At 38.6% G+C, this 25,195-nt stretch overlaps 1 protein-coding gene across 1 annotated transcript; it reads left to right on the top strand.

Moving 5' to 3' along the window:
* Positions 1-644: 644 nt before the first annotated feature.
* MOSPD1 (motile sperm domain containing 1) lies at positions 645-24,285 on the top strand. Its single transcript, XM_061137872.1, has 6 exons — positions 645-781; positions 13,246-13,501; positions 13,613-13,688; positions 15,112-15,329; positions 20,095-20,256; positions 22,488-24,285. The coding sequence occupies exons 2-6, from the start codon at positions 13,348-13,350 to the stop codon at positions 22,517-22,519; spliced, it is 642 nt and encodes a 213-aa protein (XP_060993855.1). The 5' UTR covers positions 645-781; positions 13,246-13,347; the 3' UTR covers positions 22,520-24,285.
* Positions 24,286-25,195: the final 910 nt, after the last annotated feature.

Genomic DNA, 25,195 nt, shown 5'->3' with positions numbered 1-25,195 from the left:
CCAGGCCCTATTATCTTCCGTGAATGGCAGTTGATGGGCTCAAGTATTGAGTTATCAGAAAAGGATTGCAGAGGACCTCATATAAAATGCTAAGGGGATGTAGATACTGTTGAGACATTGAAAGGTTTTAAGCAGAGGAGTAATATGTTGCATATACATCTTAAATCTCTCTGGTTGCTGTCTGGGAGGTAGTTTAGACAAAGACAAGAGTGGAAGGAGAGAGTCTAATCAGGAGGCTACTGCAATGGTAAAATCAAAAAATCATGGGGCCGAAACAGAGCCTGTAGCACTAAGGATGGCGTGGAGAAAGAGGTAGTTAATAAGACACCTCAGAGGTAGAATTAAATAGCCTCCGTCCTCGGTGTGTGTGTGTGTGTGTGTGTGTGTGTGTGTGTGTGTGTGTGTGTGTGTGTGTGTGTGTGTAGGGGAATAAGTCAAGGATCACTGCCTAACAAGTGCAATGAGAGACTGTCTTCTGCAAGAGTTCACATTGTCTTCAAGGGGCAGCAGGAAAGAGAGGAGGGGCAGGTCAGAGAGAGCAGGGAGAAACTCAGAGACCAGGTGGCAAGCAAGGAAGCCCCGCCCCTGGATCCGGTCCCGCCCCCGACTCCACCTCTTCTCCTTCTTCCCACCCACCCCGCAACTGCAGCTCATCCTCGAGGGCGGAGAGAGGTGGTATTTGAGTCCTCCGGTATCCCAGCAGGCAGTGCAGCCTAGAGATGCTGACAAAGGACCGGAGGGAGCAATCGCAGCTGCTTTCCGAGGAGCCGGTGTTGCCGAGGTGAGAGTCCCCCACCGTCCCGTCACCCACTTTCTCCGACTTCGGGAAGACGTGGAAGTTACGTTGCCGAGAGACCCCGCGGAAAGAATGAGCTGTACCCAAACCCGGAGCTTGGCTCTGTGACTGACAGCCGGGCTCCGCGGCGCCGGGACGCGGGTGGGAGGTGGGGGGAAGGCAGATGGAGTCCTTGCTGCCCCATCTCTGACTGTCAATTGCCTCGCCGATCGCGGATCTCCGCCCCAGAGTTGGGCCGGCTCGTGTGTGTTTCGCTTTTGCCCGGGCGGAGGCAGCTGGCTCGGGATCCTCCCGGTGCCCGCCAGGCAGAGTTCGGTTGCCCCGGGGATGCGACTCCAGGGACAACTCTTTAGCGGATGTTTCGAGGAGGGCTAGGGGAGGGAGGTCGACTCCTTCTTCGGGCTGTCATCGTCCTCGCCCTTCCTCCAGCCCAGCCCGTCCCCGCGGCGAGCAATTGGAAGGAAATCGGCTGGGCTGGAGCGAGGCGTCCCAGGATCGCTGGAGGGCGATGAAAGTGGGGCGGAGAGGCTGGGAGTGACAGGAAACGCCTTCTTGAAATATCAATAATGGGGGGGGGGTGGTGGTAAGGGGTACGTGGCCTGTATCTTTTCCTTTCCTGGACCTCCGCACAGATCCTGATGGTTGCACCAGCTGCTCGGCTGTAAACAGGCTCACATGACCGGTTTCACATGAAGCCGGCCGGTGTGGGGACGAGGGCTGGAAAGGCAGGGCCCCAACCTGGTGGAGCTGAAGTCCTAGGATGGACCGTTTGATCTCCCTGCTCAGCCTTCCAACCCTTCGTCAATGCTCTGTGGTGTCCCCCCTGGATAAAGTAGCTGACATCTCTCCTCTCTGGACTGAAGTAGCATTTCTGTCCCAGCAGAATCGAGGAGAGACCTAACTTGGGGGGAAAGAGTCCGGATTTTTTTTTTAATCTTTGAGGGCGCTAAAGAGGACAGAAACCTGAAAAATTGGGTCCTTTGGATCTTGCCTAAAAAACAGTAGTGTACTTTCAGAATGCATTGTGTTAATGTGAATTCCAGACAGAAGGGGAAAATCTACTTCTTCAGGCAGGGCACACACGGGAATAATATATTCTTGATGATGAAATTCTTGTCCACATGTTTCCTCTAAGTGCTGGGAAATCTCTGCAGAGAAAATATCATATACAGGATATTGAATAGGGGATGGACACCAGCTTTTAGATTACCCGTATATTTGCTTACAAAGCAGTGGGAAGTTTGGAAAACAGGAAACGGGGCCAAATGTTCCTTTCAAGTTGTTCACGTCTACCTATCCAAACAAGATTAAGCTAGTTTCTGAAGCATTTCTAGAACTCTCAGAATAAGACGTTTACTCACACACCAGGATCTTTGAAATTTTTGAATTCCTTTTATTTATAAAATATATCTAAATGTAATGGACAGTATTCAGTACAAAATTACCATGTTATAGGCAAAGATAGAAAATAGAACAAATAGCTTATAACGCATGTTTCTCCCCTTAAATTGTTCTTGCACATTTTCTTCCTAAATTTTTTACTTTCAATTTTTTTTTCTCATGGATCTTTTACATTTAACTCCAATTTCTGAAAAGCAGAAAAGAAACTGCAAGAAAAGCTTCCCATGTCTCTAATAGCTCAATAAAGTAATTACTTCTTTTTTCTGATTTTAAAAAGTTTAAAATGAAAGAGAAATTTTAAATCTTGTCTGAAATAGATTATTAGTGTTCTGAATCTTGTTTTGCCACTTTGTAGCATTCTGGAGAACCTTGCCCTACAATAAATAGATTAAGTGATTTCTTCTTTGAGGCCCTCCATTTCTTCATCTGTAATGTGAAAGTTTTGTTTTAATCTCCAGAGCCCCTTATAGCTCTCAAATTCCACAAAATAGTGCAGTTTTTGATTGGGCACTATTCTTGGATAAAATAAGCTGGTTAAATAAGCCAAGATATTGGTATCAAGTAAAAGGAACATACAGTAAGTAACAAGAAGTATCTAGAGTCCTAATAGAAATAGGAATCACATTCTGCAAAATGCTCATTAGGTAATTAGGTAAGTTAACCATGTAGCTTGATCGTACCTTTCTCTCCCTCCTCTCTGTCAGGAAATTGAAGATTGCTTCAGTTAAATCCTGCCTCCAAAATTATAAATAACAGTTCCACTTGACTTTCTTGACCTTCAGGGCATAGTACAAAGTCTGATTCTTTCACTCATTCCAGCTTCTACCTGAATTAAATGGTCTATGTGATCAGTGATGAAATTAGAATAAAAAGGCTATAGCAGGTTTTCACCTTGGCAGTACCTTGATTAGATCATCAGAACAAGTATCAGGTTTTCAAAATTGCATTTTGCCAGCACATTCAGAAACTGTCAGTCAGTCTCAGGGATTGATTCATACTAACCAAACTCACAAAAGATTTCTATGTTAATATGAATACCAGTTTACTAACTTCAAGGGAGATGTAGAACCGCCAAGCAGATCAGAAGATTCATGTACATGCCAGGGCACCCGTTGCTCTTGACCCTGTGGGAACACATAGAAATTGCTCTTGACCTCCCTTTTTTCTAGAGTCTGTGTGGCTCACTTCTTAAAACACTCAGTAATTGATACAGTCGACAAGATTATAGCTTGCTTTTTATATAAAAACCATTTTGGTCACACTTGTATGGATATATCCTAGTCACTTGATTCAACTTGAGCCACCTGAAAAACATCACTAAAATCTTCTCCATTACTCCTACCTTAGTGTAGCCCCTCACCTCTCCATGCCACATTCATTTAATATTTATTTATTTTTTATGGTAGCTACTTTGGAGTCAGGCCCTGTGCTTGAGTGGTGAGTGGCAACCAGTCTCCTACTTCTGATTATATCCAGTCACTTCCCTGCTCTAAATCCTTCCAAGGTTCCCTTGGCCTGCAGCAGTGGTTCTCAAAGCATTGTGTGCATCAGAAGCATTTGGAAGGCTTATTAAAACCAGGTAGCTGGGCCCCAACCCCAGAATTTCTGATTCACTAAGTCTAAGGTGGGACCCAAGTATTTGCATTTCTAGCAAGTTCCCAGGTGAAGCTGCTGCTGGTGGTCTGGTACCACATTTTGAGAAACGCTGGCATCCAGAATCAAGTCTAAACCTCTCAAACTTGGCTTAGAAGATTTTCACCATCTGCCTCCAGCTTACCTTTCCAGCCTTCTCTTTTGCTGCTCCCCCACACATGCTATTTTTTAACTATAAGCAATGCTAAAGCTCATTTTAAGAGTCTCTTTCATGCCTCCACAAATACTCTTCCTTGGAATTCACCCCCATCTCCCTCCACTCCTACTGCAAACCCCTATTTAAGGCAGACTGTCACCTTTATGATCCCAGAGCATTTTGTATCTATCAGAATTTTAACTCTTCTCACATCTTATCCTAATTACTATGTATATCCATTTTTTCCTACTAGACTGAGTTTTTGGAGGGCTGAGACCATGATTTCATCATTTCTCCATATTCTTTAGCACAGTGCCTGGTATATAATAAGTGCTCAGTAAATGTTTGTTGAAATAATTTGTGATCCTCAAACTTCTGAGAGTACTCTACATAGCAACATATGTATTTCATATAGTTAATTAATATGGACATATGGACTTTGAGAATTGTACATACATCTTGAAATAACTCAAGACATATTGGGATTTTGTAAAACAAAGGTTACAAATAACTAGTTAGAAAGAAATGTTTTTAAAAAGACATTACTGGAGGGCATCCTTATTTCTTTTATTTATTAATGTATTGGCCATGCCATACAGCATGCAGGATCTTAGTTCCCTGACAAGGGATCAAACCTGTGCCCCCTGCACAGAGGCCTAATTACTGGACCACCAGGGAATTCCCCATCCTTATGTCTTTTAAACCTTAAAACAGACACTACTCAACTTTTACATCTTAAATATGTAATAGCCTAGCAATACATATCATTTATAGCAGTAAATCTTATAAGATATCAAATTATACAAAAAAACTAGAAAGTGCATAAAAACAAAATTGCCTAATATTGAGCAGTGAACCATCTAATATAGCATGAACATTAGAACATTGCTTGTGAAAGAGTCAATTTTAGGAACAGACCAGCCATTAAAAAGCCTAATAGATAATACTAGAAGCTCAGAGATGAGGAAAGCTGACTTTATGAAATGGGAAGGAAAGAGAGGTTTTAATACCAGTGAGAGTAAAGTAAAAGAACATATTGCTCTTCACTATATACTATTCAGTTGGCCATTGGGAGGGACTGCACCATGTATGGAAGAATGAGATAGCCCCTATGCCCAGATAAAAGGGAACCGGCCTGAAGGTGGAGCTGGGTACCCTAATCAGGAAACACAAGAGCCAGGGACAGGTAGTAAGTAGCTGGTGCACTGTAGCAGATGGGTCACTAGTTTCTGGGGCAGGCTGTACTTCGAATCATCCTTAACTGCTTCAAACTTTGAATCACTTTGATACAAGAATCCCCAGGAATTACTTTTTTCATTTTTCTTGCAGCCTCCTATCCCCTGCAAAAAGGGCAGGGGGTGGGGAGGGCAAACTCCCTGTGTATCTCAGAGCCTTGTCTTCCCCTTCCTCCGGTCCATCCTAAGTGAGGAAGACAGAAAATGGCCACACTTTGGAGTACTGGTCTCCTCCCAGAACTGAGGGTAGAAAGTATAGGTGCTGATTTCAGTGTGTTGAGGGTTTCTTTTCTTTTTTTGGAGGGAGAGTAGTTTGCAAACTGGTCACAAGGTGGTGTGCACACATAAGGTTTTCTTTCAAATTTCATTCATGTTTGCATTTCTGTGCTTTGGATACAGAGGAAAAGGATGAGGTAGTTTCCGGTACCAGGAGCTCCCAGTGGTATTGTCTTTCCGTAAGGTCAGGGGTATATCAGAGCCTCAGATTTCTAAACCCTGCTGGCCTAGTTGGGCAAGGAGGAAGGAGGCAGGGATGATGAGGAGAGGGAAGTGGGAGGGAGGGAGGAGGGGAGAGGCAACTGGGAGTGCTGATGCTCTCCGTTCTTCTCTTACCCCAGCCCATGGCAAGTAGCCACCATAGGTTTACAGTCCCTCTAATTGGGATCGGTTACCTGTCTTTTGTGGATAAAGGGTGTTCAGCTATGGGGAAAGGGAGCTGATGGAGGGGCCAGTTATTAGTGGACACCTGTAGGTTAACTGCTGAGTTCAGTGTCTTCTAATGTCTAACACTGATCTCTAGTCTTCAGATGCTAAAAACAAAACAGCAAAACCAAACAAACACAACCCCAGAGAAAAACAATATAGCATTATGCCTGAAATCTGGAGAGTCATAATTACTCCACATAAAACAAATGTCAAATTTTTCACTCTATCTAGTAAGTACATTAAAAAATAATGTAATAAAATTACTGAGATCCTTGTAGATTAGAGCAGTAGATGAAGTCAACAAAGGGGGGATATTTGAAGTAGGCTTTGAAGAATGTGTAAAATTTTGGTGTCCAGAGAGGAAGAATAAAGTAAAGTGTGGTTGTGCTGTGCTGTGCTTAGTCGCTCAGTCGTGTCCGACTCAGACCCCATGGACTGTAGCTCACTAGGCTTTTCTATCCATGGGGATTCTCCAGGCAAGAATACTGGAGTGGGTTGCCATGCCCTCTTCCAGGGGGTCTTCGCAACTCGGGGATTGAACCCAGGTCTCCCATGTTGCAAGCAGATTCTTTACCATCTGAGCCACAAAGGAAGCTCAAACTTTGGTTACTGACAGCCATAGCTCTGCTTTCACAATCAGGAAAAGAAAGTATGTGCAACTTAGTAAGTGAAATTGTCTCTCTGTTTGTTTTTTTTCTTGATAAAACTGAAAAGGAAACATGCATCAAGACTTGAATTTTGGATCATCCTTTGAGAATTCTTCTTTTGTGGAAAAGCAGGGGAATTTTCTAGAGATGAGGGCATGAATGGCCATCAGCATCAGGGAAGCAGGATTTTTGAACTGAGACACAGAGGAGATGATTATTGTATAGGGAAGTGTGAGTCTGAAGACCAGAGTTCTGCCACCAATATCCTGTGCAACCTTGGGTAAGACCCTTAACCACTCTGGGCCTGCTTTTCTTATTGGTAAAATGAGAAGGGTTGACTTTCAAAAAGCAACCTTATTAACCAATTTGCCATGAGGTTTTACCAGCTTAATGTATAGTCTGCCCCCAGAATTTTTGCATTTTATCATTTTGCAGTGTTGACTGGAGCAAAAAGAAAATGTTAGTCTCCAGAAAACCACTAATTAAAGGCAGGTGTCATGCTCCATCATGTTTGTTGGCAGAGTCTATAATATTGCACTGGTGACCTGGTGCTAATTCCTCCCTAATCGCCACTGGTTGGAGTTTGGGAGGCGATTTATATCTTAGCCAAGATAGGTGAAAAATGGCAACAGAAATCTGAAAAGAAATAGTAAACTGCTGAAAATGGTGACCAGGAGACAGACAGCCTATTCACGATTCATGGGAAACTATTTAGCTCATAAAGAGTGCTTCAAAATTCAAAAATAAGAATTTCTACTAAGCCATCATTTAAAGCTAATAATCTACTCTGACCTGTGCCAACTAACTTCTTGAGGTTAGAAACAGGAGTTTAGCCCTTGTTCTCTGTGTTTAATTTTGACTTCTCAGTCAGATTTATAAACCTTCTCATACTCTTTTGTGACAAAGTTTTACATTTTCCTAGGTTTGCAAGTCATCTTAAATAAATCTTACTTTTTCTCATTGTATTGAGTTTCTGTTGCATATAAACTTATCTTAAATAATTAAAACCATTCTATTTAACACATAGGTTAAGGTTTTCAATGTTATTAAAAGATCATAAATTGGAAAGAACAGTTAACAGATTTTTCACATGTGGTTTCTAAATTCCTTATGTTTCAAAAATGGCACCTTTCTCAAATTAGCCTCTAGTAGAGTTGTTGTTAGATTCAACTCTTTTTTTTTACTTTTAAATTAGGTCTTCATGTGGTTCAGAATTCAAAAGATATAAAACAGTATTCAGAGAAAACTCCCTTTCATTCAGTCTGTCTTTCCAGGGGCAGCCCTAGCTGTCCTTCCAAAGATATTTTACCCATATCCAAGAAAATAGGTTTACATAGTCTTTTATCTCCCTTTTCCACACAAATAGTAGCATACCCTACAGTCTGCATTGCACCCTGCAAAAGAGCTTCCCCTTTCTTCTTGATAGATAGCTGGTATCCCAACAAATGACTATATCATACTTAATGAATCTCTTATTAATGACCAGTTGGGCTATTTCCAATCTTTTGCTGTTGCAACAACTAGCCCTTCTTGCATGCCAAGCTTCATTCTATGTGCCTCACATAAATTACTTTATTAATACTTAGTGCTCCAAGAAAAAAAAACCCTCCAAAAAAAAATCCCTCAAACCTTTCTCATACAGGATTTCACACAAGGAGAATATTTGGGAATATTTATGCCCAACACATTCCTAGAAGTAGAATCTCTAGATCTGAGAGTTATGTGCATTTAATTTTAACAGGTATAGTGGATGTGCCAATTTATATTTATATCCTTGCAAGCAATGTAAGAGCATGCCTGATTGCTCCCACCATGTACTGTCAAAAATTTTTATTTTTGCCAATTTGACAGGTAAAAACATGTATTTCAATATAGATTTAGCTTGTATTTCTCTTGTGAGTGAAGTTACACATACTTTTGCAACTTTAAAAACAATTTGTATGTCGTTTTCTATAAAATTTTACAGTGTTTGCTCATTTTTGTATTGCATTATCTTTTTTTTAATGATTTGTGGGTCCTCTATATATAGTAGGGGAATTACACATTGCCTATGATATGAATTGAAAATATTCCTTCAGCTTTACTTATAAAATTTATTTGCCATGCAGAACTTTAAAAAATTTTGTATAGTTGAATTTATTAATTTTTGGTTTCTGGTTATTAGAGAGCCTAAGATTATATAAAAACAGATTTCCCATGGTTTCTAGTGCTTTTATGTTTTTAAAAATACATTTAAAACTTTGTTCCATTTCAGATTTGTCACAATTAAATTTTGGAATTTTATAAGGAGTGAGGCATAAAATCAACTTTTTTTCTAGGTGGATACCTGATTTTATCAACATTTGACTGAATACGTTCCACAAATTAGAGATGCTACCTTTTATCATAAGCTAAATTCTCACCTTGAATTTTGGAGTAAGATGTTGAATATTATTTAGTGATGCCAAATGTGGTTGTTCTATTCCTGATAGCTAAGCTTATTAAGAAAGTAATTGTAGGGCTTATCATTTTCTATTCAAAAAAATTTCCCAAACTTCCAGGAGTACATTATCCAAATAGAAATGTGTATAGCTCTTAACAATGGAATGAAATTCATGGCAAATAAAAACTCAGAAGTAAAATAATTTTATCAAATGCTTTTCAGAATAACTTTAGTTTTCTTTTATTGAAATGGACAGTTAGTTTGGTATAGTGGAAAGAATACTGGACAAAAAGAGGCCTTCTGGCATTTTTTATCTGTTTGGTCTTTCCCTAATTTAGTAATAGCAACGAATACTTAGAGTAGCACCTTGCCTATGGCAAGTGCTAAAGGCTTTACATGTGTCAATTCATTCAGTATATATAATTAATAAGAAGTTTGTAATCTGTTGTAAATTAAACAGATGTAAAATATTATTATTAATAAAAATGTCAAGTGCTTTGAGCTTGGTCAAAATGGTAACAACAACCTAACACATATGAGCTACAGGCATGCTGTAAAGTGTACAAATAGAAAGTGGGATCTGGGGCAGCCTGTGAATGCTGACTTTCCAAGGTTCTTCCTTACTTTCACATTCTTGTGTCTTTGCTTATGCTGATCCCCAGGAATGAATGCCCTCCCTGCTTACTCCCCTCAATACAGAAGCCTTTCTTTTCTTTAAGGGCCACCCCAAATGTTATCTCCTGGCCTCTCTTCCAGGTAGAATTATCCAGGTAGTCTTCTAATTCCCTAGCACTTTATATACAGCAGTATGCATTATAATAAAGGTAGCTTAATTATTTGTTTTGTCTCTTCAGTTAGACTAGAGTCTCTGGAGAGCAAGGCCAGTGCATTATTCATTTTTGTATCTCTGTGCAGCTCTTGACATAGTTCCTCACCTAAAAGATTGAGGGCAGGAGGAGACAGGGGCGACAGAGGATGAGATGGTTGCATGGCATCACCAACTCAATGGACATGAATTTGAGCAAGCTCTGGGAGATGTTGGAAGACAGCCCATGGGGTCACAAAGAGTCAGACATGAATTAGCGACTGAACAACAACAATGTTCAGCTGGGAAAAAAGAATAAAAATGTGCATACATGATTATACAGTATCCTATTTTATAAAAGTGGACAAAGCCCTAGTCAGAATCACAGCCCTGATAGCTGGTAGAAACCAAACAATGTAATCATTTGTTAATATTTCTCTTTGAGTGTATGAGAACCTGAGTGCAAAGTATTAAATGGTTTGTGGCCTATTCTAAAGCTGTGATCTACAGGGTGAAACTCAGACATTTTCTGTGATTGTATATTTTTGCTTTCACATTTTATTTTACAAAGATATATTTGGGGCACTAACTAAATAAGAATGTTGTTGATCAAAATTAGATTAGGAAATAAATGCAGAAACATTACTTATCAGACAGGCAGACTTCTGCCAGCTACAACTTTCTGGAACATATTCAAGAGCCCCAGAAGGAATCCAAAAAGGTCTCTGAAGTTGGAAGAAAATAGCTCTCACAAAGCTTGTGTACTGATGTAGGAGGGGAGGCATGGTGCCACTTGCATGCCAAGGCTTGCTTACTGACTTGAATTTTCATAGAAAACTCAGCAAGTTTGGATATTCGGCTTCTTTTCAAGACATTTTTGTTTGTGGGTTTCAATAGAAAAAAGATTAAGAGAACTGTCCCACCCATGCTGCCAGAAGGCACTAACTAAAGCATTGTTGTAATGATGAATTTTTTTTTTTTTGCCTTTTCATGCTGTTCATGGGGTTCTTGAGGCAAGAATACTGGAGTGGCTTGCCATTCCCTTCTCCAGTGGACCACATTTTGTCAGAACTCTCCACCAGGACCTGTCCTTCTTGGGTGGCCCCGCACAGCATGACTCATAGCTTCATTGAGTTATACAAGGCTGTGATCCATGTGATCATTTTGGTTAGCTTTCTGTGATTGTGGTTTTTGCTCTGGAGGCTGTGGGACTGTAGTTCTTGACTCCTTTGTCTGCCCTCTGATGGGTGAGGATGAGAGGCTTGTGGAAGCTTCCTGATGGGAGGGACTGGCTATGGGAAAAACTGGGTCTTGCTTTGGTGGGCAGAGCCAATGCTCAATAAATCTTTAATCCAATTGTCTGCTGATAGGTGGGGCTGTGCTCCCTCCCTATTAGTTGTTTGACCTGAGGAGGCCCAGTCCTGGAGTCTACAGGCTCTGTGGAAGGGCTAGAGGTGACCTCCAAAAGGACTTATGCCAACACACGCCTCCCAGGACTGCTGCTGCCGCCAGTGCCCCTGTCCCCGCCATAGGCCACTGCCTACCCACTCCTCTGCAGGAGACCTTCAAACACTCACAGACATGTCTGGCTCAGTCTCTTGTGGGGTCAGTGCTCCTTTCCCCCGCATCCTGGTGCGCACAAGGTTTGTTTGTGCCCTCCAAGAGTCTCTGTTTCCCCAAGTCCTGTGGAAGCTCTGTAATCAAAGCCTGCTGACCTCCAAAGTCAGATTCCCTGGGTATTTCCAGTCCCTTTGCTGGATCCCCAGGTTGGGAAATCTAATATGGGGCCTAGAACATCAGCAATAATGCGAGAACTTCTTCGGTGTTCCTGTTCTCCAGTACGAGAACTGAGAACTTCCAGATGTACAAACTGGATTTAGAAAAGGTAGAGGAACCAGATATCAAATTGCCATCTGTTGGATCATAGAAAAAACAAGAGAATTCCAGAAATGCATCTACTTCTGCTTCATTGACTATGCTAAAGCCTTTGTGTAGATCACAATGAACTGTTCAAAATTCTTAAAGAGATGGGAATACCAGACCACCTGACCTGTCTCCTGAGAAACCTGTATGCACACAAAGAAGCAACAGTTAGAACCAGACATGGAACAATGGACTGGTTCAAAATTGGTAAAGGAGTACCGCAAGGCTGTATATTGCCACCCTGCTTATTTAACGTATATTCAGAGTACATCATTCAAAATGCTGGGCTGGATGAAGCACAAGCTGGAATCAAGATTGCCAGGAGAAAGATCAGCCTCAGATATGCAGATGACACCACCCTTATGGCAGAAAGGGAAGAGGAACTAAAGAGCCTCTTGATGAAGATGAAAGAGGAGAGTGAAAAAGCTGGCTTAAAACTCAACATTCAAAAAATTAATATCATGGCACCCAGTCCCATCACTTCATGGCAAAGAGATGGGGAAAAAGTGAAAGCAGTGGCAGATTTTATATTCTTGGGCTCCAAAATCACTGCAGACAGTGACTCCAGCCACGAAATTAAAAGAGCTTTCTCATTGGAAGAAAAACTATGAAAAACCTAGACAATGTATTAAAAAGCAGAGAAATCACTTTGCTGACAAAGGCTCATATAGTCAAAGCTATGGTTTTTCCAGTAGTCTTGTATGGATGTGAGAGTTGGCCCATAAAGAAGCCTGAGCACAGGAGAATTGATGCTTTCAAATTGTGGTGCTGGAGAAGACTTTTGAGAGTCCCTTGGACAGCAAGGAGATCAAACCAATCAATCCTAAAGGAAATCAACCCTGGATATTCATTGGAAGGACTGATGCTGAAGCTCCAATGCTTTGGCCACCTGATTTGAAGAGCCGACTCCCTGGAAAAGACCCTGATTCTGGAAAAGATTGAGGGCAGGAGGAGAAGTATGTGACAGAGAATGAGATGGTTGGATGGCATCACTGACTCGATGGACATGAATTTGAGCAGACTCCAGGAGATAGTGACAGGAAAGCCTTGCGTTCGTGGGGTCACCAAGATTCGAACATGACTTAGCGACTGAATAATGAGTGTTAAAAAAGTGAGTCTTGTGTTTTTCCCTTGTAAATCATGGAAGCTTACTTTATTTTCTTCTTTAAGAATTCTGGTTGGCTCACATAAAATATGCTGTAACATAATGTATTCTTTTTTTTTTTTTAATTTGAGGTTTAAAATACAACCCTTTGGTCGCACCTCTTTGAGGGTGATTAAATAGGAAGCCTTCTTTATTCCTGTATTCAAGTTTGTAAGTAACTTATCGTAGGTTGATATCCTGAATGTGAAAGGAGCATGTGTAAGTTTCTTTGCAGAGTTTAGTAGAACCTGTATACGTAAGCCAAGAGGAAAAGTCAAAAGGCATGGGGACTGTTTTAATGTATGCTAACCATGCTAGTCACAGCTAGCTCATGAAAAACAGTTATCACTCAGCTTGCTTTCTCTCTTCTCTTTCCAGATTGCCAAAATGCTTTGGAGTTTTTAACTGATTTTTAAGAAAAACCCCAAATAGATTTGAGACTGTAAAAACCGACGCCTCAGCGAGGGGGATTTAGTGCCAATGCATCAACAAAAAAGACAGCCAGAGTTAGTGGAAGGAAATCTTCCTGTCTTTGTGTTTCCCACAGAGCTAATATTTTATGCAGATGACCAGTCAACACATAAGCAAGTGTTGACACTCTATAATCCCTATGAGTTTGCCTTGAAGTTCAAAGGTGAGTCTCCTAGGTCTATTGTATGGATTTGAACTACTCCCTACTAATTTTTGACTTGTAAAAACTAATTTTTTTAAAATCACTAATGGCCATTGTGACTTTTTCTTTCAGTTTTGTGTACTACTCCAAATAAGTATGTTGTCGTTGACGCTGCAGGTGCAGTAAAGCCTCAGTGTTGTATGGATATGTAAGTCAAAATCACTTCCTGGTAACATGTTTTCAGTGTGTTGATATTTATGTGTTTAACTTGCAAAAATCTTTTCTTAAAGCTGCTCCACCTTGGCACTTATTACATTTTGAATTTTTGCTGAGAGTTTGTCTATCAACATTCTTTTTAAGAAGTTTCTCAGAAATTCTAAACAGGTTGGCAACATAATAATTCATTATGTTGGAGCCAAGGTGTGTTTTAATATTTCCATGAACATTTCCTCATGGTTGTGCTTTTAGTCATAGCAGAGAGATTTATGGAATTAAAGTTCTAACTTAATCCTGTACATTTCTCTAGCTATAATAGGGAATTTAGCCTTCTTTGGAACATCTTGTTATTATAGTGACATTTGAGGGACTAATAATGCTACATCTGAGAACAATAGTAATATAAATTCATCTGAAATGATTCAGTAATAAAACTGAAAGTTAGTCTATGCAAACAGGAAGCAAGTGTATAACTACTCATCTGGAAAAGGTTAGCTGAGCTCTTCCAGATAATTTGGTCTTAAAGTGTCAGATAAATGATTGTTTGTTCAAGCTGTTCATATTTAACTTTCACTTTAAAACTAGTGGTGACCAGATGGATCTAATGACCAGCCCTTAATTTAAGCTACCAAGTAAACTGTATTGCTTTAAATCTTGCATGAGAATAAGAAGCAGAAGTCCTTTCTCCTGCATATATTTTCATCATCTCAGAGCCATAAAATGATGTATCTTTGATGATATGTTTTTTTGCATATTTCCTTGATTTTCATTGTGTACATGATAAGCAAGGAGTATTACAAAGAAATATAGTATCTTGCCCCATAAATGTGTTACCTTTGACCTAATTGCTTTGTGTTCTCTATTAAGAATAAAGTAAAAATGAATGGCACTGAAGATAACTTTCATAAAAAATTACACTGCTTTATACTCTTTTCAGAGAAATACAGAAATGTATTGTTAGCCTTCTGTTGCATTGGTCTTACTGGATTACCTACTTATTTGATTGCTTATTTTTGCCTTTGTGCATGGACTTCAATTTTAATTGAAGTCTAGAGTGAGGTTTGTTTTTTTGTTATTTGAACAATAAATAAGTGGCAATAGGAATTTTTGAGGCTTTTGTGGGGAAGAAACAATTTCATATATCCTCTTTAGTGAATATTGCTACACAGAGATATCCAGGAAAAAATGTCATTGTGAAAAGGAATTTCCTTTACCTATCCTTTTATTTTAGACTCTTATTCATCAAATATTTAAGAACTACCCATCTCTTTTGGGGTTATACTGTAATTTTTTTTTTAAATCATTAACAAGTTTCTGTATTTGAGTATTTGGTTACACTCAGTTAATATGTATGAAATCTCTTGCTGAATTCTGTTTGAAACCTAAACTGCATTTGTTCTTTTTCAATGTTTCAGTGTAATTCGTCATAGAGACGTCAGATCCTGTCACTATGGTGTAATAGACAAATTCCGTCTCCAAGTTTCCGAGCAAAGCCAGAGGAAGGCTTTAGGAAGGAAAGAGGTTGTGGCTACTCTTCTCCCGTCTGCAAAAGAACAACAAAAGGAAGAGGAGGAAAAAAGAATAAAAGAACATTTAACTGAAAGTTTATTTTTTGAGCAGTCGTTTCAACCAGGTACTTTGCGTTGTGTTGGTTTTTCTTTTTCTTTTCTTTCTTTTTTTTTTTTTTTACTTTGGGTTGTTTTTAAAGTCCTTTTGAGGTCTTACATGTTTCTTACTTTAAATGAATCAGGGAGCAAAGAATAATTACTAGAACAATAACCTGCCACTCTAAACCTAGTTGACTACTTCAAAAGTGAAGGTAGAGTTCAGGTACCTAGAATTGAACAAGAGGCCTCAAGCTGGCCTTTTAGGGGAGAAAATAACTCCACTAGACGGGGCTGTAAGGCAGGGGGCAGTCATTGCCAAAGCTTTTCAGTCTATAAAACCTGAGACTGCAGGCACTGTACTTTACAATGCTAGCACAATTTGGCAATTGTGTACTTTTGTTTCTGTGATTTTCCTATATCCTTTCTCATTGAATTAATTCAAAAAAGGAGAGAAATTGTGCTTGGCAGTAGGCCAAGCTTGGTGCACTTTTCATATTATTTTGAAAAAAAAAACTCATTAAAGTTGAAGTTAATTAAACTAAGTAGATTATAATATCCCCTTCCCCTGTGGGCTGTTAATTGAATCCCTCTCCATTCCTCATTTCCTTCCAGCTTAGATATTCAGGAGTGTTATGATATATTCTTTCAACATCGACACTATCCTCATATTCAACTCTTTGGACATCATTCCCCCATCCTTTGATCTTCTCATTATCTCCCTTCAACTCTATTATAAAGGGAGGAAGGGAAAATTTTCCATAGAAAAGAATGGTGACTTTTTGATCGTGATATATGAATATGATAGCACCTGTTCTTGAGATCGCAACATTATATATGAGGGAATAAAAACCATGTACTTGTTATTACATTAATTCATAAATCCCTATCAGTTTGTTCATCTTAGAATGTTTATTTTGACAAGACAGGCATTCACTGGAGGCAAGTGTCTTCTCATTCCATGCAGGGAGTGCCCGGGTTCACTGGTGATACCAAGATTAGGAATTAGGTAGTAGTTAGTAGATTGTTTTCTTCTCAGCAACTGTTATTAACTGACAGGACTAGTTTTTCATGTTTTGAAGCTGAAAGAGAATCTCTGTCAAATGTCACTTTGATGTCCAATCAATACTGTGAAGTTGACTTAAAAATAGATGTGAAGGGACTTCCCTGGTGGTCCAGTGGCTAAGACTCCACACTCCCAATGCATGGGGCCCGGGTTCGATCCCTGGTCAGGGAACTAGATCCCACATGCCTCAACTAACACCCAAGGCAGCCAAATAAATAAAAATAAATAAAAAAAAAAAGATGTGAAATGCAAGATTCCTCTTTTAAAATGCCTTCTATAGAAGAAGAAAGACCATCTGAGTGTTTGGTTTTGGGTGTTAATTTTGTAATTTAAAGTGGTCATTGGAGATCACTTTTGTATTTAACAGACTGGTGTGATGCCGAAGAGGGTTTAGTGTTTTACATATATTTTTTCTTTTATTTTCAAATTTGTTAGAATTCAAGTGAAAATATCCTAAAATACAAATGCGTATTAATTGAGCATTTTATTCTTATTTTATGTTTATAATGAACCTTTGTATCTCAGGTACATTAGAGAATTGTTCTAAATGTAAAATTGGAATAAGTAGATGAATAGCATAGGTGATATTGGCATAGTACATGGTAGTCTCTGTTTTTGGGGGGAAAACACCTCTCTAAGCCTTCCTTGTTAGGAAGCTCAAGAAGGCAGGCACCTTATTTGTCTGGTTCATCATTATGTCCTTGGCACCTAGCACAGTGCCCGGCACAGAGTAGTTATATAGGAAATATGTGCATGGGACTCAGTAGAAAGGCTGGGCTTCTCACCTGGTAGTCTGTTAAGTTGTTTTTCTTTATCTTACAAAGTTCCCAAGGCTCCTGCTACTTTGTAGAGCAAGGGCAATACCACAGTAGAGATCCCCACGATCTCGGCCAGCAAGTCCCATTTGTGGATAGTTACCCCAATGCTTCTAATAATATGGCAGGAAATTGAGTAAAGTAGTAGAGTATAACAGTAACTTACTCAATCTAGGCTCACAAAGTGATATTTTTAGCTTCTCTTGTTTATTAAATCAATAGTAAATCATGCGTGGTTTCCAGTATATGGAAGTCTAGGTTTTTCATTATGTTTCTCTGAATCAAAATGTTGAAACAAATTGCGATTGTTCTATGGGAGTCATTATTTTTGCATGTCTTTAGCTGTAGAAAATGTTTATTAGGTATGTTATAGGCACAACAATATTGTGAGGTTCTCTCTTTGAGTTTTGCTGGAAAAATGGTTAGAGGCTATATCTCAAGATATTTGGATCTTAAAATGTAGTGAAAGGCAGTAAAAATGAGAGATTATTCTCAAGTTTATGTGTTGTATAAAAGACATCTTAGTAACAAATTAAAGGAAGGAAACAATACCTATAATCCCACACACTTAACAAATCTGCCTTTATATGTTCTGTGTTACTTTCTAGACCTTGTCTATGAGCATATAATTATATGTGTGTGTGTGTATGTATGTATATATATATATATATATATATATATATATATATTTCACTTAACAGAAATTGAAGAGAAACCCACAAAGCATACTTTCACAAAATACCAAAGCCCAGGTCATTAAAAAGGTGTTTTAAAAGGATTCACCTGAATTTTAGTGGGTTTATCTTAATTATATTACTAAAAAACTGCTATGTCTGATGCCAGGTTTGAGCTAGTGCTCTTTGGCTTAAGAAAACTACTTTCTTTATTACTGATTATAATAATAAACAATTGAAAATGACCTAAAAGTCTATAAATTGGGGATTGATTAAATTACAAATATTCAAAAGATGGAATGTCATGCAGACATTTACAAGGATTTAATAGAATGGGCTTCCCTGGTGGCTCAGTGTGGGGAAGATCCTGTGGAAAAGGAAATGGCAACCCACTCCAATATTCTTGCCTGGGAAATCCCATGGACAGAGGAGCCTGGCGGGCTTCAGTCCATGAGGTTGCAAAGAATTAGACACAACTTAAGTGACTAAACAACAATGCAATAGAATGATAGATGGTCCTATATTGACATAAAAAGAGATTCAAATATTTTTCCAAGTGAGAGGAAAAAGTTAAGAACAGTATGTATAATATGGTCTCATTTAAGTAAAAAATCATTTTACATGTTTATATGGGCATTTGTAAAATCTGCAAGGATCTATATACCAAGCTATTAACAGTGTTATCTCTAAGAGGATGGGGTTACAGAAGAACCCTTATTTTTTTTCTGTATCTGTAAAATTTTTACAACCCTGTAGTATCAGAAAAACTTTCCACTTTGAAAAATGTCAAGCATTTATGTGAATGTTTTTGAAATTTCTCTAAACAGTAAAAATTCCTTGAAATTATCTTTACTCTGGGTTTGCATTGAGCAGTGTAGTTGTCAGAAACATTTGCATTGAAAACTTACCTTTGCAACAAGTACAAAAAGTACTATATTCATTAGCAAAAGACAGACTTGTTTTTAGGCATTTATGCTATTGTTTCATCTCAAGCAATAATCACTGTAAACTTTGAATTTGTTTTCAGCTATCTGGCTTTGGTGAGGCTCAATTAAGCTTCACACAACAGCTAAGGTATTAATAATTTAGAAAAGCTGCATCTAATAATAAAATGAACAGTGTTTTTCATTAATAAAACACAAAGATTGTGTTGCTGTTGGCTATTTCTTTTAATGAAAAGAAGGGTAGTGGGAAAAGCTGTAAGACAGAAAATGCTGGTGGGCTTCTTAAAAATATGGGTATGAATACTGTATAGTTCTGTACAGCCAGATGTGTAGAAGGGCAGACCTGATAATAAATGCTTTTAAATTTTATATTATTATAGTAAGAACACAACATGATATTTACTCTTTTAACTAATTTTTGGGTACAATATAGTATTGTGGACTGTAGGCACAATGATGTACAGCAGATCTTTAGAACTTACTCATCCTGCAGAACTGAGATTTTTATGCTCATTGATTAGCAACCTGGCCCCTGGCAGCCAACATTCTCTCTGATTCTATGAGTTTGTCTATTTTAGATTTCTCAAACAAGTGGAATCATGTAGTATTTGTCCTTTTGTGACTGAGTTGTTTCATTTAGCAGAATAGTTGTCAGATGTTGTCTCTGCTGTTTTCTTCTATACTATAAATGCAGGTAGAGTGGGAGGCAAGAATTTTCACAGGACGTTTTAATAACATTAAAGTTGAACCTTTTCTGCTGCCTTAACATTTTCCAAAATGGTAGCAGGATGCTGTAGTTATTAGGACCAAACCTGTCTCAAGGTCTACCAAAGATACTCCCAGAAGGTAGTGTAGTTCTACTGCAGTGGGCTCCAAGGTGGAGTACACACAAGCAGTGCATGAGGGGTATGGGAAGACAATGCTAGAACTTCAATTTCTATCTGTTTTTAGCCCATTCTATTAAAATTCTTTTTGCATATTTTATATTAAATATAATAGTACAGTACTTAATGCCTATAATTTGTAAACATACACAGATGATACATGCTCGAACACTTTCTACAAATTCCAGTGGGGTGATGGGGAAAGGATGATGGCCACTAGAGCATTCCATCCTGTAATGGGCTTCTAGATAAGTCCAGCAGATAAGGTCCCATGGGATGGGAATGATGGCGAAAGTATCAGAGAAGTTAGACAAAATCAGAATCCTGGTGAGTGGTGGCCAGTCTATATGAATAAACTTTTATCTTAAGTTGTTTTTAGAAGAAATCTCAGGGATTCTTGTCTTTTTACAGAAAACAGAACTGCCTCCTCAGGACCTAGTTTACTGACTGTCTTCCTGGGAGCGGTGTGTGTTGCAGCTCTGATGCTTCCCACGCTGGGGGATGTGGAATCGCTGGTGCCTCTCTACCTCCACTTAAGTGTGAATCAAAAATTAGTGGCTGCTTATATCTTAGGTAAGTGTTTTAAAGATGCATTGGGGCATAGCATAGGCAGTTTTTTTTTTCCTTGAAAAGAACAATACATTATTCCTTTATTTATCCCATTATTTCTTTAAAAAATCTATTCTGGACTAAGTTGTATCCTAAACACTTAAAGTATACATTGTAAAAGCATGAATTATAGAAACACTAATATTAAACCTAAACCAAGCATTCCTAACATGAATCAAGGCCCAGAATCTTTAAATGGCTCACCTAAGTTCTATTGATTATAATTGATTCTTTTTAATTTTTTAAAATTTTAACACAATTTTAAAGATTACTTTCCATTTACAGTTATTACAAATATTGACTACATTCCCTGTGTTATACATTACATCCTTGAGCCTCATACCCAACAGTTTGTACTTCCTAGTCCTCTACCCCTATGTTGCCCCTCCCTATGTAGGCAATTTGTATGGCCTGGAGGTGGTAGTGGTGGTTTTTGTAAATATGGGGTGATGGTGGTGGCTTGATTTTTTTTTTAAAGAGAAACAAAAAAAATTGCTTCAGAAGCATGTTGAGGTAAAGTGTATTTTAAGATTTAATTGTTTGCTTACATTTGGTTCTTTTGAACTTATTTATCTAGTACCAAATACTATATTTATTCCATTATTGTCCTTTTGCTGACTTACAACTGTATGGGATTCCCAGGTGGCGCTAGTGGTAAAGAACCCGCCTGCCATGCAGGAGACACAGGAGACACAGGTTCGTCCCTGGGTCTGGAAAATCCCCTGGAGAAGGAAATGGCCACCCACTCCAGTATTCTTGCCTGGGAAATCCCATGGACAGCAGAGCCTGGCGGGCTACAGTCCATGGGGTCACAAAAAGTCAGCTACAACTGAAGTGACTTAGCATGCATGCAAAACATGTATAAAATGTAAACTGCATACATTCCATTCTACAGCATTTCCACTTCTAGAAATTGACCTTGGGGAAACACACAAAGCACATACAGTGATAAAGATGATAAAGGCAGCCTTGTTTAATATTGTGATCCTTTCTCTTTAAACTAATTCCCTTGTCTGCTTTTGAATCATTTCTTTCAGTCATCCTGGCTTGAAATCTTATAATTAATTAGTTCAACTGAACAAACATTTATTCAATACCTACCATGTGTCAAAGATTAGGACTCTGGTGATGCATGACTCTTTCCTCATTGTCTCCCCTCACCTCTTTTGAGATGCCAACTCTTTTCAGTTCCTTGGTGTGCTCACTTTTTTTAAAGTTCAAAATTGTCTTCTGAGATGTCTCCCTGACTATCTGTGTCCCTTCTCTTCCTATTCCTCCCCCTTTTATCCCCGTTATTTCCCCCTCAACCAAAATCACCCATCACATTACTGTCAGGTTGATTTCAATTCTGTGTTGGTTTCACCACCACCACCCCCTACTCAACAACCTTCAATGATTCCCCATAATCCATAGAATGAAGTATAACTCCCTAGTTTGACACTGAAGACTCTCCATGCTCTGAGTCCTCTCTGAGTTAATCTTGTCTAGCTGCTTCCCTATATACATCCTTGGTTAGAGCCCATTAGGTTATTTATTGATCCCCCAAAGCTCATCTGGAGCCCCAGTCCTACCTCCATGCCCTAGTTCTTGCCATTCACTCACCTGAAATACCTGCCCATCTTACTGTTTTCTGTCTTTCCTGTCCATCTTTTAGGCTTACTTCAGTTTAACCTTTTGGGGCATCTTTGCCCCAAGTCCTATGTGATTACTTTCCTTCTCTGTACTTTATCACTCACTTTTTAAGAACCATTTAGGACCGAGTATATTCTTATATTATTAAAATTCTTATGTATGGAGTCTCTCCAAAAGAAACAAGCTAAGCAGAAATACTATGCTTTTGTCTCTTTGTGGCTCTAGGACACTGGAATACAAATAGTCTTACATTGTTTTTGTTGATAAAGTTGGCTGTGTTTACTGACACTTTAAACTGCCATGTCTGCTATTATTACAGCTGATGTGACTGGAAAAGTGAGAGATATTTAATGGTTAAAAAATTAGCTATGGCCAGACATTAGTAATTTAATTAAATCTATCCAATGACTGCCAATTACTATATATTGGATATCTTCTATTATAGTATCTGTATAGTATCAAAATTCAAATTTATTTTGAGTTCTTGGTAGAGTGCCTGGCTTTGTGCTGTAAAGATTTTGTAAAGTGCGTGTCTTTAACTGTGCTCCAATTTTTTCTTTCAGGTCTTATCACAATGGCTATATTTAGAACATGAACAAGGAGTTCAGTTGACTTCTGAAGTACATTTATCTTGAAAATATGAATGTGGACTGCCTTTTATCTCTATTTCACCCCATTAACATGCTACAAACTATTGAATGATTTACAATCATTGCAAATGTATAATATATATTTTAAATTACTCTATAATTTTATTCCAAGGACTCCAGCACATTATGTTACAGATAGCAAGAAGGCTTCTGAGTGACACTTAGGAAATTATTTGAAGAAATTCTTTTTATATCTAAGCCAGCCATGCAAAAGACTTTAATTAAGACATTTGTTATTTTCTCATCCTTTTTTAATTCACTTTGATTGTTGCAGTCATGTGTCCTTCAAAGTTAAAGGCCTAAAAGATCAAACTGACCAGCCTAAATGTAAAGTACATTTACTTCCTAGGTACGAACATCAATGTTCCTATGTAAACTATGCCTTGTCCTCTATCATTATAAACAGTTGCCATGGTGTTTCTAAAATACAAGTTTTACAGTTAATATGTAGAGAGTAATAAAAAGCATAAAGTACTGAGGGATCATGCTTATCTTAGTCTCTCACAGAAGACATATTTAATTCATTTGATGAACTGCAGAATAGGTTGTGGTCCAGCCACCAAGAAGTAGGGTGACCATTTTATTTGGTCTAAGAATTCTAAAGGAAGGTAGACATTTGTTTAGTTACTTGGTACACCCTAGCTTTACCTCTGGATAATGCTTTATGTTAATAGGAGGAAAAATCACTTATCTTTTCTCCATAACCCTCTGCCTGACTGTAAGGTACTAGCCCAGATTGGGGCTACCAATGCCAGGTGGTTTATGTGGAGATGATTTTTCACCTTTAAACTCTAAGCCAAGTATCAATATAAAAAATCCTTGATATCTGTCTATTTTATACCAGTCACTGAGACATTTTTAAGTTGTATTTATAAGTTTGTATTTATTATTAAAACAACTTTACCAAAAAAGTCCCCTGAAGCACAACTATTTACATTTCTTTATAGCCTCTTCTAATCTCTAACATATATATGCAGTTTTAACTGTTAGTGTTGTAGTAATTGATCTTTTGACTTAGGATTTTTATCTGAGAGCACAATGCATTGAGTCTCTTGAAAATCATGTTCCAGATCTTTTTACAGAATGAATTTATGCACTGCTACTGTAGTATTCTCAAGGATAAACACAAGATATATGCCTGAGGTTGGTTTTTGCAGGAAACAGTACTTTGCTTCTAAAGTCAAAGCTTTTATGTATACTCTTTCATAGAAAATATTCATTGTTTAACCATTTGGGGAGCATAAATCATTAAATGGATCATGTCTGTACATTGTGTAATGACTAAAAAGCACATAAATGTAATCTATTTTGAACTTTGTAAAAAAAAAAAATTACCCTTGTGTTTGAAGTGAAGTCACTCAGTTGTGTCCGACTCTTTGCTTCCCCATGGACTGTAGCCTGCCAGGCTCCTCTGTCCGTGGGATTTCCCAGGCAGGAATACTGGAGTGGGTTGTCATTTCTCTTCTCCAGGGGATCTTCCCAACCCAGGGATCAAACCTGGGTCTCCCGCATTGTAGGCAGATGCTTTACCATCTGAGCCACCAGGGAAGTCTGTGTTCGAAGGTTATCCTTCTTGTTTCTCTGTCCATCTCAAATCGTGTGTATGTGTATATGTGTGAGTGCAGGCACACATGCGCGCCTGTGTGCGTGTGATCACACATTGTAAAGAACAAAAATTACTTTAAAAAATAAAAGAAAATGGAGACCTGAAGTTTCACATTGATTTACACATTTTGTTTGGGTATGTCTCTGAGGAACTCAAAATTTTTGTCTCCGTGTTCAATTCTTTGCAACTCTATGGACTGTAGCCTGCCAGACTTGTCTGTCCATGGGATTCTCCAGGCAAGAATAGTGGAATGGGTAGCCATTTCCTTCTCCAGCAGATTTTCCCAACCCAGGGATCAAACCCAGGTCTCCTGTGTCTCCTGCATTGGCAGGCAGATTCTTTACTGCTTGAGCTATCAGGGAAGCCCTGTATCCTAAAGCTGTCTCCTGTTTCTGTGAGTTAAATAAGCAAAACTGAGAAGTGAAATACGTGAGCTAAAATGTCTTAAGTTTTTAATTTACCAAGGGAGTTAATTTGTTATTAGAGTTTTTGAATAGGTAACAGTTACATGCTTCAAAAATAAAAAAACTAAAAAGGTGTACAGTGAAAACTCTGCTCACCATCCCTGCCCACCCCATTGCCAATCCACTCAGCCCTGTACAAGTGACCACTTTTTATTAGTTTAAATATACTTTGCTTCTCCAAATACAGATTCTTATTTTAGTGCTTTATATATAAATGGTAACATGGTCTATATATTGGATTGGCCAAAAAGGACGGTTTTCCATAAGCTGTTACAGAAAAACCCAAATAAACATTTTGGCCAACCCAATACTATACTGCACCCAGCTATTTTTCCACTTAACGCTATATCTCGGAAGAACTTTCTATATCAGTAGTTAAAGAGTATCCTCATTCTTATTAATTTTTATTAACTTAAAAGTGAGGTTGACCATCTTTTCATAGAGCTATTTATTTACATTTTTGGTTCGCCATCCCCTGCTTTCTGGTGAGTGGGTAGTTTTTTTCCTTATTGGCTTGTAGGAGCTGTTTGTGATAGAAGTTGCAAATATTT

Source organism: Dama dama, chromosome X (assembly GCF_033118175.1).
Source record: "Dama dama isolate Ldn47 chromosome X, ASM3311817v1, whole genome shotgun sequence".
Taxonomy (NCBI): Eukaryota; Metazoa; Chordata; class Mammalia; order Artiodactyla; family Cervidae; genus Dama; species Dama dama.
This window is presented reverse-complemented; position numbering and strand designations above follow the sequence as displayed.